Source organism: Sander vitreus, chromosome 4 (genome assembly GCF_031162955.1).
Source record: "Sander vitreus isolate 19-12246 chromosome 4, sanVit1, whole genome shotgun sequence".
Classification (NCBI taxonomy): domain Eukaryota; kingdom Metazoa; phylum Chordata; class Actinopteri; order Perciformes; family Percidae; genus Sander; species Sander vitreus.
In genome coordinates, this window is record NC_135858.1 from 22,682,364 (window position 1) to 22,697,488 (window position 15,125).

Here is a 15,125-nt window from a genome sequence, read left to right on the forward strand (position 1 = left end):
ACATGAACCAAAAACCAAAACTCACATTAAAGACAGCCACAAAAATACTTTTCAGTGCATTTCAGTCAACTGTGAGACATATTTAAATCAGCTGCACTCACATATTAAAAGTTTCCCTTCAAACCTTCAGCAGAATAGAAAAATCCAAAGAGTGGGTTTTAGTCCTCTGCTGTTTTTGACTTTGATAATCCAACTATCAACTAGAACGAGAACGAGATACTACTGCTGCACATCTTTTTGGCATTTGGCATTTGTCAGGAGTCTGGTCCACTCTGATTTTTTTCAGGCAGGCTGTAAAGATTAGTTCACTTTAGTTAATAATCCATCAAGGACACTTAATACTGAAGTCCGCCATAATTTAAGTGATTGTAAAAGTAAGTAAATACATTTATTTTACTTTTTTTTTTAAGGTGATGATCCTGTGGTTTGTTCTGATGGCAAAATAAAGAGTTGTTCTGTTTTTAAGATGTCTCCAATCCTTGTGAAGTGAAGTGACATAGTGACACATCTGTAGAGAGTCTTTATACCACTCCAGGTTACTCAGTAGTTATGGCTTATCTGAGGAATTTCAGGAAGCAGGTTAAACATTTTGACCTTTTAAAAAAAGTGACAACTACAGTGAAAAAATATTACAGATAAGAAAGAAAAAGTAGGTGTAAGCTGTTGGCAAGTGTGATTGTGGTATTAGTGATCTAATTAATGGAAATTGTAAGGTTGATTTGATACAAGTTACTCTTGATGAGAACATCAGTTCCAGTCAAATCTTAGTGTTTGTAAAGGTGAGCTGGGGAGAATGGACAAATACTTAACTTCCACTCCCTCACTGTTTTGTAATGTTCTTTGTGAACATGATTCTTATTCACCGATAGATTTACTCTTAAATGACAACCTATGACCAGCCACGGTTATAAAGATGAGGCCTTAAATTCACTGAGAAGTACTGGGATTGAAACGAAAAAGAAGAAAACCAGTCTGTCCGATGTATTTATGACATTTATGACACCGTACAGGAATCCCAAGAAAAAATGTGTTTGTAGGAATCCTATTAAACTATAAATAAAGCGGAGATCAAAAACAAATACAACAATGACATTAAAAACCACCACACGCTTCACAAATATGACCTAATGTATCAGGAAGTGCTTTGTAGGAGCAACAAACACTTTTTCTTCAGTTAAATGTACGATATGTCATTTTCTGCCGCTAGGGGTCTTCAAAGGGGTCTCTCAATCCGAACACTCCGACTTTGTGATGACGTTGTGAAGTAGCGTGGGATCGTTGGAGTTGTCTTAATTAAACAACCACCATTACCGATGAAAATGCATCTGTTCAAGGACAAGTTCAAGCTTTAGTGTGTAACATTTTGATATTGTGAACGTTGAATTGATACAAAGCTAGTTAAGGCTTTCAGCTTCACACAACGCTCTCTGTATTCCTCAGTATGACTATGTTCAGAAGATTGTGTCATAAGGCGACTTTTGTGCGCAGAAATTTGAGTGAAGCTAATTACCTCTTCTGAAGAGTCCATGTCTTTTTAATCCTCCGCGTCCTCCTTAGCTACTAGCAGCTGTGTGGTGGAGGGGTGGGCGCTGTGCGCGATCACGGAAGGCTTGTATCATGTGAACGCGCCCACAGTATTGTTGTCATTACTTAAAATTCCTCATGGAGGAGACAGAAACTACGCACTATAGCTTTAATGTATTAAAGTTTTACATTTTGTTGTGAAAGAAATACAATACAATTGTATCATTCTAATGACATAGCCTGGTTTCGGGTTGCTGTAGTCACTGATTGGGGCAAACGTTAACTGTGGCTGTTGTTCGCTCTCATTCCAACAAAGTCTCTTAGCGGCGGGGAGCAAGGCAGACGGATTCGGGTGCGCTATTAGTCAACTACCCATACAACTGACTTTACGTGGCGAATTTAATCATGGGATAGCCCAGTGCTGTTTAACGTGGTCAAAACAATCATACTAAAAATAACTTAATTATGCATAGATTAGGTTTGTTTTGGAAAAAGAAGTTAAACTCGGTTTCAAATTAATTAGAGTGGCTCTTTACAAAATATGCATTCTTCCAAGCTGAAATGAAGCTTTTAGTGACATCTAGTGGACACTGTTTCAGATACAGAGTTGCACAAAGGCTTTCAGCTGGTGCAGAATCCTTTGCCTTAATTTCCTTGGTTATTGGATGAACTGTGTTCATGAAGGAAATCATTAATTCATGTCATCCACATAATGGACTAAAAGTTTACTTCTTCCTGTTGGTCACAGATAGAAGATAACTGCTACCTTGGAAACGGGTGGACTATAAAATGTCACCATAAATAGCAGGGATGTTTAGACTCACAGCATCATCAGGCCTGCAGGTGCCCGCATCTCTCGAGCAGGTGACTCACACATGCACAGAGGAACAAATAATATTAAGATACTAAACAGTTCATACTCTCTGTTATCTGGTTGTCAATTTTACTCTTTATCTTTCCTTCCCATGCAGGTCCCAAATTGATTGGGCAAAAATAAGATTGCTTAACATGGAGACCGCAGTGTTCACCTGCTGTCTCCTTTTTCTTTGGTTCAGCCCAGCTGTTCCCATGTGTTTACCCACTGACTTCACCCTGTATGTGGAGAGGTCAGAGTGTAATTTCTGTGTGGCGATCAACACAACCATCTGCATGGGATTTTGCTACTCAAGGGTATGTATGTACAGTATGTCCTACATTGTCATTCATTTCTTCAGGTGGAAAAAATGATGTGAAAGTTTTTTTACAATGACTAATGAAAATTCTCAATTCCGATTGGCTCAACTTTTAGTTCTTTCGCCAGTCAAAACATATTTCCATTTTATCATAACCAAAGTGTTTAACCCTCTAAATTGTACGGTGGCCAAACAATTTACGGTTGGCAAAAACAACCACCAGATGGGAAAAGGACATTTACAATAACATCAAATGCACCACGAGGCTGTAGTTTACCAGTTTCATCGAACGCACCGTCTGTGTTGTTTCTCCGACGGCTATCTAGCGGTAGGCTAATGTTAGCTGCTGTCGAGTATAGTGTTAACTAGCGTCATGTGCAGTGGGGTTTGTGTTTCAGAGCATCAGAGAGAAGCGCAGACATATCAGTGGCACCAGATTTCGGTAGCCAGGGTTGGCAGGAAGAAGATTTTTACAAGTAAATGTTCCAGTTATTGATCCAGGCAGAACATTCTCGTCTCCCTCCTTCGTTTTACAGTCCAGTGGTGGCTAGAACGGCTCCGGGTCAAACGTCAATATGGAATGGATTAATCTGCGTTATTTTTTTTAACGCGTTATTTATTCAGATTAATTAATCGAAATTAACGCGTTATTTTATATATATATATTTAATATACAGTCTATGGACGTGAGGCATGAGACGGGAGTTCTCCAGGCTGCAGCCATACCCGACTCTAATAAAAAGGCAGAGCGCTCTCTCCCCGTGGGGTCATAAATCAAGCTGTTCCACTAGCTGCTCCCTCTAGAGGTCTGGAGAACTTCCGTTGTGTAATCTGGATGCTGCGTTTTTTTGTTAAATTTGTTTTCGGGGTTTGTGTGCTTTTCTTTTTGCATCGTTTTTTATTTGCAACGCGTTTATGTATTTGGTTGTGTTGTGTGTATTTGCAGCGCGTTTGCTGAATGCTGCACATGTGTTGTCAAATTAATGAAGTTGTTTTCTTAATTTGCTTGTGTTTTGTCTACTTGCGTGTGTTTTCTTAAGTTGCAGGGCGTTTGCCCCTGTCGGCCACTGTAAAATTGGAACCCAAATCGTTTGTAAGGAAATATAAAATAGAAAGGACAGAGATAAATGAAATAAAATGCACAAACACAATAAAATAACATTTATAAAATACAACAAAGACAGATTAAACTCAAATGTATTTATAACATTTAATAATGCACTTGTTATTACATTTTAGAATGTATTAAATTGGCAAAATCATGAAGGAAAGGATGGAGTAAAACATATAACAGGTGATCTTTTAGAAAAACTATTTCTGAGTAAATATGTTCCTTTTATAATCATTTACAACTAAACTAATTTGGAGTCTTTGCGTTTAAAATATATTTTGACATCCTTAACAGAAAGTTTAAAATGTGGTTATATTGTTGAACATTACTGGTCTGACCAACATTTTGTGGCAAGGTTAAAATTGTAAAAGAGATGCTTTAATTTATTTTTTTACAAAGAAATACAGCAAACCTTTTCAAAGTCCATGTGTCTACATACAACTTTTCGGCTATAATCCCTCACATGAGTACAACATGAAACATGTTTATTGAAAAGTTAACAGCTGTGGGTAACATCAACTAAAGTCCCATAAAATGTAACCATTTTGGGCACATTTTCTCCCATTTTCAGTTAAAATCAAGCACCTTAAATAAAGTTTTGTGTTCTCATGTGTTTGTGTATGGTGAGCAGGACAGCAACATGAGGTATAGACTCGGCCCACGCTTCCTTATCCAGAGAGGCTGTACCTATGACAATGTGGAATACCGCACAGCCATACTGCCCGGCTGTCCTATCGACGCTAACCCCGTCTTTACCTACCCAGTGGCTCTCAGCTGCCACTGCGGTGCCTGCAGGACTGACAGCGATGAGTGTGCACACAGGGCCAGCGTGGACGGAGCTAGGTGTACCAAACCAGTGAGACGTATTTACCCGTACCCTGGCCAGAGCAACTACATGATCCCTTTCTGATTCATCTGTTGTTATCAGCTTGTCTCTTTCTTTTTCTGTTAAAATGACCAAGCTGAAACTGCATGATTCATGAATGTTTTAAGAAGAGACAAACGTAATCATTTAGCATGCGATGGATACGGTGACACATCTACACTGTCTGTACTGGTATTGTACCACCCTGTTTTATTGTGCCTTTGTTGCCCAACGTGTCTGTGCTGCAGCTGGCTTCTCCATTTACAATGGTGGGGGGTTGATCCTAGTGCATACTTTTGTTTGTGTCATTATTCATCCTCATGTACTCGTGTGTGTGACTCCCAGACTTATTATGTTTACTCTGAAAGGGATACTCTGAATGCAATTCAATTAAAGCTGAAGTCTCTAAATACCTCTCTGATAAGCTGTGCTTGACTTAATCACATCCTGTGCTGACCCATACTGTGCTTTCTGTATACATAACAAACACAAGGCCATGACGCACAATGTCACCTCACTCAGGATACTATCTTTGTCTCAGCAGTCATCCTGGAAGGCACATGATTGTAGACTTATTAAATGGATTATCAGTGAGCATGTTGAACCACAAAGATCAGGCACAATGTCCGCAGAGGAATCACCAAACACCAAAATTACCATGTGACTTTCTGTTTTGTCTAATTTTGTCTCAACCCAAGTAGAGCTTGTATGCAGAGTTTCCCACTCTCAAAGGGAATTTGGGAAGACAGCTGGAGCTTATTAATAGCACAGCAGTTCAGAGTGGGAGGATGTATGATTAAAGTCTATCATGTGAATCTCTGTGACATGGCTCTGTCATCACCTTATTTTATATTCTGCCACTTCTGTATATTGCAGCATTTTTCTGTCAGTTACAATTTCTATATTTAGGTGTCTCAGTGTAAAGTAAATGAGAAAACTATTTTGTTCGAATCAGGCGGTTAGTGTATGTAACTGAGCCTTATTAGTCTTATTTGTTGGTTCTGCAGCTCTGACAGCTTCTCACATTTTGAAGCATTTAACAAAATATAAAATAGAATAGAAAGCTGATGGCTAAAGGCCAGAGAAACATCAGATTTAAAAAGATAATACAAAGGATACTTTTCCCCTCACAGAAAGAGACAGTCTCACTTTCAACAGGAGTGGTGATTACCATCTGCATTACTTCAAGTTATACCTTTGTGCCACTGATGCCTGACATTATTCATAAAATGATGAACATTGAAGCAACCTCGAAGGGGAGGTGTGTTTTTGGAGCAGAAATGGAACAAACTAGTTGAGCTCCAGCTGACTGTTTGGGTGGAAAGTATGGCTGGAAAACCAGTTTGAAAAATGTGAGGCCACCATGACCTCAAGGAAGTGTGTACAACTTCTGACAAGCCGACACTCTGTTTAACCTTGCAAACAGTCTGCTGACAAAATGGCCATTCCGGGATCTGTAGTCCATTGTTTGTCTTTGTCTATCAGTGTCGATACTGCTCCTTATCCTTTGACCCATACATTATGTCTTCAAATGTGGTTAATTTTTTTAACTGCAAAGGAGTGCCATGTTTTTCATCTAATGAATTCCCTGAGTACAATAAAAGTATATAATCTAGCATGGCTTTACTCATAAACCCACATAACTGCAGGGTTAACTGTGCTGAATACTTTATAGGGACAGTTGACCTGATATAACTCTAAAATCATCAGACTGGTATGGCACAATGGTTTGAATTCCACTGCTGAAATTCCCTGTGTAGTGGTGTATTGAAAAACCCTAATACCCTAATGGAAAAAGCAGTGGATGAAAATGGAATTTGCTTCCATCAGCACTCCAAGAGAACCAGAAATGTGGCGCAAATACCGATCACTCTTTCATTCAGACAAACCATACAGTTTTGTTTGTATTGTGTTTATTCAACTAGAAAAAATTTGAGAATTTTTTGACCATGCTCTAGGAAAGTCATTGTCGATCTTTGGGTTTGTTGGTCTGTCCACCACTTTAGTCCAGACTGAAATATGTCACAACAACGACTGGATGGATTAAGAATAAATTTAGTACAGTCATTTATGGTCCTTTCATGATACCCCAACTTTTCCTTTAGTTCCTTTTTTTTTATGTATGGACAACTATCAGATGGATTGTTGACATGGACTTTGTTACAGATATTCACGGTGCCCAAGCGATGTGTCTTAATGACTTTGGTAATCCTATGACTTTTCCTGTAGCGCCTCAAATGTTTGTGTAGACATTCATGTTTCCCAGGCGATGAATCCTAATGGCTTTGTGACCACCTTACCTTTCCTATAGTGCCACCATGAGCTTTACATGTGAAATTGAGTGAAATGTCTCCACAACTAACTTTATGGATTGCTATGAAATGTGGTTCACACATTCATGGTTGCTTCAGGATGGATTGTAATTTGGTGATACCTTAATGTTTCCACTAGCACCACCATCAGGTAAAAACTTGTCCAATACTTAAGTCGATGATTAAAGCCTGCAAAACTAATGACATTCCCTGCAGCTGTAGCTCATGTTCACTGCCATTTTGCAAGTTATAGGATGCTAACATGCTAAACTAAGATGTGTTAGCATTTAGCTGCCAACCACTGTGCCTAAGTATTGCCTAACAGAGCTACTAGGATGGCTTAATAACTGGCTGGACCTTATAACTGTGTCTAGTACTGGTAGAAATTTACATTATGACTAATTGACTACTGATAGCTTTTATAATTTAGTTTGTTTGAGTTTTGTTTAATTTCTAGATTTCACATGCACAAGAGAAGATCGAGAGAGATACTGTTGAGGACATGCATTGTAACACATAGTAGTTCCAGCATGTTTTGATAATGAAAAAGAAAAAAACAAACCAGTGCAGAGCATACACACCTGTATTGTAAATGTTCTTCATTATCATTCTTGTAAGTTTTTCAAGTGAACTGAATAGTTGTATGTCATGCAGCTTATATTAAGCTTTAATTGAGATCCCAATCTCCAAAATTGTCCAAAACCATTTACAAAACACAGACTATCTGTCTGTGTTTTCGCATCAATGTTAATATGCTCCCTGATTATCTGATTCTATTAGGCTCCATTTAAATAAAAAAAATATACAGATTTAAAATAAACCAAGTATAAATGTAAATAATTTAATAAAACAAGAGAATAAAATACAATAGAATAGTTATGCAAGTATGAGAATGCTGCCTATGGAAAAGCTATAGGTCAACATACTTGACTTACAGAATCTGTAGGTAGGACACAACTTCTCAGTTTGAGTCATGCAAGTGAAGAATTCCAATGCCTTGGAATGTGTCTCCACCCTTAAAACCAGCATGATAAACCCGTTTCAAATCTAACAAGAGCCGTCTCGCCTTTGGTATCCACCATGTAATTTTATGCACCCAAGACTATTGTGAGCACCTGCAATTGAAACCTATAGTAGAACTTACCAGATGGTCTGATAAAACCCTGGAAAGTCCCTCTAAGCAATTCAATAGGCTACCTTTTGTTGCTGGTTTAACCTAGACAATAGGTATATATATATATATATATATATATATATATATATATATATATATATATATATATATATATATATATATATATATATACATATACGTTTATTTACCTAAGGTGAAGTCACTGGCTGTACTTCCCTTTTTCAGCAAAACCTGCTTCTTATCTAGCCTGCCATCGGCAGAATCAAATCGCAAAAGCAAATTAGATTACATCTGCATGAGCAAATAAAACATGAGTTCGCAAATTCTTCAGGTTCACATGCAACTTCTTATACACACAAAGTACAAAATAGCATAATGCAAGTACTCATGTAAAGTACTTCAAAGTTGTACTTTAATACAGTAGTGGGTTCAGTAACTTTCCACCCCCATAGTATATTAGGGTGATGTCATCCCATTGATGTAGCAAGCAAGTTTACCAGAATGTTCTTAATGCCATGATGATTTTAACTCGATCCCATTATGACTCATAATGGGATCATTTTAACCCTAAAATCATTTAAGGAAACGGTGCCCGACTTATGATTATTTTCCAAAAACGTATTTAAATGTTTGTATCCATATAGGATACTTTTAGGGACGTTTTAAAAGTGTTCACCGAACGCTAATTTCTTTTCCTAGGACGGCGAAGGCATAACCCGCCCTACTCTCCCTCTGATTGGCTAGTATTCGTTGCTTTCGTTGGTTGAGTTTAGTGTGGGATTGGATAGGGATTGTCAGGAAAAGCTAATGAGAAGCAGACAGAGTAGGGCGGGACATGCCTTCACCGTCCTAGGGAAAATGTACTCGCTCCCTCAACAATAGTTTCTTTCATCTTCCTACCTTCACCATCTTTATAGCTTTGTGATTGGTGGATCAGCGGATTGATGTGTCTACCTTCCGATGAAACAAGAGAAAGGTCAAAAGTAGCCAATCAGCTGCGTGTATGCACATTAGCTAAGCGGTGTGAGTCCGCCCCCTGCTTAAAACTCAATGGAAATTTCCACTCTCTCTTCTCATAGCTATATCAGCCCGGCGGAGCACACGGAATCATAGATTACGACTTGAAACACTCCTACAGAATAACTACTAGGCTACAAGACAATATCTTGGTAAGCAAAAGGTTTTAAATATTTAGTATGCATTTTTAAAGTCATTAAGTTGTTCGCGATAGCCAGCTTTTTCGCTTTTAGAGACGGTAACTTTCTTTTTCAGAATCGGTATTTTAACCAACCAGTTAGCTGCCACGTTAGCCCGTCAACGAATTTGAAAGCACCCGCTCTTAAGCCGTTAAAAGAAAAAGCTGTATATAAATTGTTTTTGCGCTTTATTGCTGACGTTACATATCAAACTACGTTTCTGCAGTATACTTGACGTATTAATGCAGAACCCTTTTATGGAAAGAGTCACATTTGCACTTCTTTAAGGGAACGTCAATGGAAGCTTTTTTTCCATTGATTTGCAATGGCCGTCTACAACTCAGTTTTAACAAAGCTGATCTTAATTCGCGGCACTGCCTGTATGTTAACGTTACTTAGTAATTCAGCTGTAATGTTATGTTAGTTAGATCAGTATCAAGATGAATGGAAGCTTTTAATGCCCATGTATGATGTTCCGGTATTTGACACTGACACGCTCACGGGTTGTACTCTACTACTGGTATTACAAGTAGTGGAGCTGCTACGTCACGGTCCCGTGACTCTGAGGTACCTAGTTAAGCTAAAGCCTCTGCTCTGGGTGAGATAAACTTTGTACACAGTGAGTTCTCAGGAACCTGCTTGTATATCTGAAGTAACGCCTCCCGTTGTCTCTGTCTAGGACTCTATTCATTGATTTGACTGAAGAACACTTTGGATCTACATCACTACATTTTACACCTCTCTGTGAACTTATTTCAAAGTCATGTCTCAGCAGCAGATCAGGTAAGTCTCATACATTTTCTTTTTCTCCATGTACTATATTTGATGTATTACATTTATGTAATGTGCCAATAATTTCCATTATTGGCACCAATAAGTCAATTGACAGACTTTTACAATTATCATTTTTTTTTTTTTTTTCTCAAGCAAGTGCCAAACATTACCTACTTTCAGCTTCTCACTTTGGCATTTTATATTGTTGTAAACTGAATAACTGCAAAAGATTGTTGGTTGGACCAAACCAGACATTCAAAGATGTTACCATGGGCCATAATAAATTGTAAGGGACAACACAAATGAATAATTGAGACAATGGCTTGCTTCTTAATGATTTAAAACAATTTTCATTATTGATTAATCCAAATGATTTTTTTGTTTTGAATAATCACCTATGTTTCAGAAACTGACCATTCATTTTTATCCTAGTCCTAAATACCTCATTTTATGTTCAGTTTTACAGTTTTATAGATGAATGTCCACTAAGTGTTGACATTCTTTTTGTTGTCTCCTTTCAGCCTTCCAGCCAAGCTCATTAATGGAGGTATTGCTGGCATTGTTGGGGTTACTTGTGTCTTCCCCATTGACTTGGCAAAGACCAGGTTGCAGAATCAGAGACAAGGTCAGCAGGTCTACAAGAACATGTAAGTATTTTTGGTTATTGTCTTACACGACAACACTCTGTTTGCCTAATCTCTTGGCTTTATAACTACTACGTCTACGTATAATCCAGTACTAGTCTTGCTAATCCCACAATGACACGCAGGGCATCGTGATTAATCTACAGATTTAGAGGAAAATCCTGATTTGATGCACCCTGATGACTATTCATGTCTCATTCCTCTTCATTGAGTCAGTCCAAATGCTTAGAGCAGTCACTGTTCTCTGACTCTTGTTAAACTGTCATCGTGTTAAATAACTGTCCTTGATTTTTCTTTAAATAATTAAGCTTCTGTAAAATGTCTTCAATTGGCTACTTTTTTTTTTTTTTTAATGTTTAAGACCAATAATATTATTTTTGTTGTTGTTCTGTAGGATGGACTGCCTTATCAAGACAGTTCGATCAGAGGGGTACTTTGGCATGTACAGAGGTAAGATTTATGCACACGTGTGTGTGTGTGTGTGTATATAAAGAACCAGTAGGCTCGAACATGTAGGAGAGGATTAAATGTAGGAGAGTAAGATCTTTCTATGCAGATGTTGAAAATTGATTACATGATTACAACTGCTGACAGTTCAGATACAGTGTATTTTGGTTGTATGGGTTGCTTGACGTACTTGAATATAGTTATGAGTTAGAATAATTGAATACGTTATAAAAGTGGACGTGGCCAAAGCTGCTCTCATGCAAAGTGTTTTTTCAGCTTTAAGCTGGTGTTTCTTTTAATTTTTTTTTATTAATAACATTCATGCAGTCAGTAACAGAACACACTGTTTAATCATGAGTTAATTCATTTAATGTTGAAAGATAAAGTAAAATCTTGTGGACATAGTTAAATATAAGGAAAAGGAGACTTTTCAGTCTGGGTCTCTGCCTGTGTGAGGAATGCTGTTTGTTTGCATCTGTGTTTTTCATATTACAGACTTGGGTCCCCCTGGGATATTGAAGGCTAGCCGATAAGGCGCAGCCACGCTGGAGGCAAATCATATAATGGTTCTTACAATATTGCTCTATTTAAAACTATAGGCACAAGTGTTTGTTTTGCCATCTATTTGTTCTGTATTTTGACTTCTTGTTAATAACTACTTGGCTGTCCCTTCACTGTCCTGTCAACTTGTACATCCTCTTTTTATAGACCGTATAAAGTGTGACCTTGCAGACTTGGGTTGATCTTGAAAATGAATTTGTGGCGAACTAAAGTTTATTTTAGATCTCACAGCTCACAGATCAGTTTTTAAGTTTGTCTAAAGTCTGCACACACGGTACATAAACAAGGATTGGGTCTGTCCTTTCACTAACATCTATTGATTTCTCGTCTGTTGTCATTAACCTGCCTACTGAGTTGTAGCCTTTCAATAGAAACACAGATTTCCTTTCTTTAAATGTTCTCTATGTAAAGTGGGCCCTTTTTTAATTTATCATAAACCGACTCCCTGTACTTCCTAGACTTGGTGTGCATCTTTCTGTTGATATTCATCACCCTCCTCATTTCTTGTCTTGCTTGTTCCTCATTTACCTTTTTTGAAGAAAAATATTTTTAATGTAATTTCCTTTGACATAACTCCCCCTTCACCATTATGACTGAAGTTACTCCAAATTGAGCATTTGTCCTGTCTTTTGGAACTTAGCTATACACTGCTTCTTAACATGCTAATGTTGTAATGGTAATGGCAGGGAATGTTTTTGTGTATGTACTAAATTAAAACTGGATTGTGATTTCTGTGCTAACTGTTTTGTTTTCCCTTAGGTGCTGCTGTAAATTTGACCCTGGTCACCCCTGAGAAGGCGATCAAGCTGGCTGCTAATGACTTCTTCAGACATCACCTCTCCAAGGACGGGTAAGCAAAATCATCAAAACATCATCTTAAGGAAGTAAAGTATCATCATTGTGTTGCTTTATATTTGTGTTGCTTTATATTTCTCTTATCTGTTAACAGAAAGGGCCAGACGGTGTTCAAAGAGATGCTGGCAGGTTGTGGGGCAGGCATGTGCCAGGTTGTTATCACCACCCCCATGGAAATGCTCAAGATACAGCTACAGGACGCAGGCAGACTTGGTGAGAATACAATGTTGACATTGAATATTATCTGGGTGTGCATTTCACTCAAATTGCTGCCATCGTGTGTGTGTATATTAACACGTTTCGTCTTTTGTCCAAAGCGGCCCAGCAGCAAAAACCTGTCATGATGTCTCCCACCAAGCTTGTGGCCACTAACACCATGCTCAGCCGCTCCTACAACTCTGGAACGGTGGCCTCAGCACCACGAGCTGTGTCTGCCACACAGATAGCAAAGGACCTCCTCCGTACGCAGGGCATCCAAGGGCTCTACAGAGGGTTGGGAGCAACACTGATTAGGTAAAGCTCTTATTCCCGAGGAGGAACCATGTTAACTTGTTTGACCAGATACTGTGTATCCGGGTTTGCGTCTAAAACATTTCGTTTTATTTCTTTTAGGGATGTTCCCTTTTCTATTGTCTACTTCCCGTTGTTTGCCAACCTGAACCGCCTTGGCAAACCCAGTCCTGAGGAGTCGTCACCCTTCTATTGGGCTTTCCTCTCTGGCTGTGTGGCAGGTTCTACTGCCGCTGTGGCGGTTAACCCCTGTGATGGTGAGTTCTTAGAAGCCGTTATGAGCTGTGATCTGCCCTGTTTATTAGTTGCAGCACTGGAATGTATTTGAATGTTTTTTTGTTTGTTTTTTTCTCTTTTTTCCAGTGGTGAAGACTAGACTGCAGTCACTGAACAAAGGGTCCAGTGAGGAGGCTTACAATGGAGTTGTGGATTGTGTAAGGTAAGACAGTTGAGTCATTCATTGTTGCATAACTACCTTTCTTTTTTTTTTTTTGTGTGTATACATAAACCCATCCCTCTGGTTCTCCACAGTAAAATAATGCAGAAGGAGGGACCCTCTGCCTTCCTGAAAGGTGCTGGCTGTCGAGCTCTGGTCATTGCTCCTCTGTTCGGCATTGCACAGGTTATGTACTTTGCTGGCATTGGCGAATACATCCTGGACAACTCTCCTCTAAACCTCCTTTTGGCATGAGAGCATATCAACTTGCTGGCAGGCTATGCATAGGACCATCTGAGCGTAAATGGTGGAACAACTGGCAGCTACATACCATCAGTTTACAGCAAAAGAAAATCACACAAGTCTTGTCCGACTAAGTCATAAAGGCTTATGAAGACTTCTGTGTGGTCTGACAGCTGTGTTGCACTCCAAACACTTTTGTGACTTATTCAGTAGGCTATAGCCAATGTTTGCACTTGAAGCGGTTAGCCTTACTGGGCTGGGGGACTCAGAGTTGCAGTGTTATTCTTTCTTTGTCCTTGACAGTCCTCTTTTGTTTCCCTCTGTGAGGGAGGGGTGCTCACTCATCAAAGAACCAGACCTATTTTTATGTTTTCTTCAATGCTATCACTTTCCATATGTTTGTATGCATATGCTAGTTTTATTTTGAATTGCTGAATGCAGCAGCTTTGCAGTACTTTGTATGTTTTGTCTTTTCCGTTTCTGTCTCATGTTACAATTCCTTCCAAGTTATAACAAAGGTTTAAAATGGGGGACACATGGGGCCCAATATAACAATTCATTGCAAAGGGATCATTTCACATTATCAGGTTGAATAACATTGTATTCCACTGACCGTGAACCATCCTACTGACATGGGACCATATGGTCTGCCAAACCATAACAGTGTCCTGTTATATATTTGATGTTAGTCCTATAGTTGTTAGTAGTCTGTGAACTGCAGTGTTTGTATCTTAATACCTGCAAGAAACTTGAGATGCATTCATGCACACTATGTATGTTTGTCCACATAACCTCAGTTTAGACATGCATTACATATGCATACCTGAACCTCAAAAGAATTTCTTTGGTTTATGCCTTGACAGAGCAGACATTTCTCTCTGAGTAAACACTCTTAGCCAAAAAAAGCATTAATACTGTGACTGAGCGAGAGAAGGATGACTGTTACCATATGTTGTGTTTGTAAAGGCTTTTTGTACATACCATTAAACATTTGCAATGTACTCATTCTGTGTATATGGATTGATTTGACTGACTGGCTTAACAAGGGCCATGCAAATGTAGGGAAACCAGTATTATCTGTTGTATGAAGGGAATAGGCAAAATAACTACTTAGCTTTGGTTGGCCCAGTGGAGACACTGAAAGCGGTGTGTCAGTTATTAAAATAACTGTTTCTTCTATTGTACATTTGAAGATTCATGCAAAAAATAAAATTACCGTTTAACAAATGTAAGCAGGCCTCTTGCAGAGGTGATTTTTGTCAAGCCAATGTGATATTGTTTTAAGGGTCCTGGGCCCCTTCTGACAGTATGGTCTATAGGTTACTGCGCATTTACCACCA

General features: G+C 38.7%; 2 protein-coding genes across 4 annotated transcripts; both read left to right on the forward strand.

Annotated features, from left to right (window-relative positions):
- Nucleotides 1–2,282: 2,282 nt before the first annotated feature.
- tshba (thyroid stimulating hormone subunit beta a) lies at nt 2,283–5,084 on the forward strand. Of its 2 annotated transcripts, XM_078249048.1 has the most exons (3): nt 2,283–2,388; nt 2,496–2,694; nt 4,439–5,084. In XM_078249048.1, exons 2-3 carry the CDS (start codon nt 2,533–2,535, stop codon nt 4,715–4,717), a joined length of 441 nt encoding a protein of 146 aa, XP_078105174.1. In that variant the 5' UTR covers nt 2,283–2,388; nt 2,496–2,532; the 3' UTR covers nt 4,718–5,084. The 2 variants fall into 2 exon arrangements, with proteins under 2 accessions (XP_078105174.1, XP_078105175.1); XM_078249049.1 differs by lacking the exon at nt 2,283–2,388 and having other exon boundaries at nt 2,417–2,694.
- A 4,095-nt stretch (nt 5,085–9,179) lies between these two features.
- On the forward strand, nt 9,180–14,786 carry slc25a55a (solute carrier family 25 member 55a). Of its 2 annotated transcripts, XM_078249051.1 has the most exons (10): nt 9,180–9,288; nt 9,995–10,098; nt 10,611–10,736; nt 11,128–11,183; nt 12,501–12,591; nt 12,691–12,809; nt 12,914–13,109; nt 13,209–13,363; nt 13,470–13,545; nt 13,638–14,786. In XM_078249051.1, exons 2-10 carry the CDS (start codon nt 10,079–10,081, stop codon nt 13,795–13,797), a joined length of 999 nt encoding a protein of 332 aa, XP_078105177.1. In that variant the 5' UTR covers nt 9,180–9,288; nt 9,995–10,078; the 3' UTR covers nt 13,798–14,786. The 2 variants fall into 2 exon arrangements, with proteins under 2 accessions (XP_078105177.1, XP_078105178.1); XM_078249052.1 differs by lacking the exons at nt 9,180–9,288; nt 9,995–10,098; nt 10,611–10,736; nt 11,128–11,183 and adding an exon at nt 11,550–11,746.
- The last annotated feature ends 339 nt before the right edge of the window (nt 14,787–15,125 follow it).

Bases quoted from the DNA above. Each gene is read 5' to 3' on its own strand.
- tshba (XM_078249048.1), top strand. From the start codon at position 2,533: ATGGAGACCGCAGTGTTCACCTGCTGTCTCCTTTTTCTTTGGTTCAGC. The intron at 2,695-4,438 runs GTATGTATGTAC...TATGGTGAGCAG, and splicing joins TGGGATTTTGCTACTCAAGG to GACAGCAACATGAGGTATAG.
- slc25a55a (XM_078249051.1), top strand. From the start codon at position 10,079: ATGTCTCAGCAGCAGATCAG. The intron at 10,737-11,127 runs GTAAGTATTTTT...GTTGTTCTGTAG, and splicing joins CAGCAGGTCTACAAGAACAT to GATGGACTGCCTTATCAAGA. The intron at 12,592-12,690 runs GTAAGCAAAATC...ATCTGTTAACAG, and splicing joins CATCACCTCTCCAAGGACGG to AAAGGGCCAGACGGTGTTCA.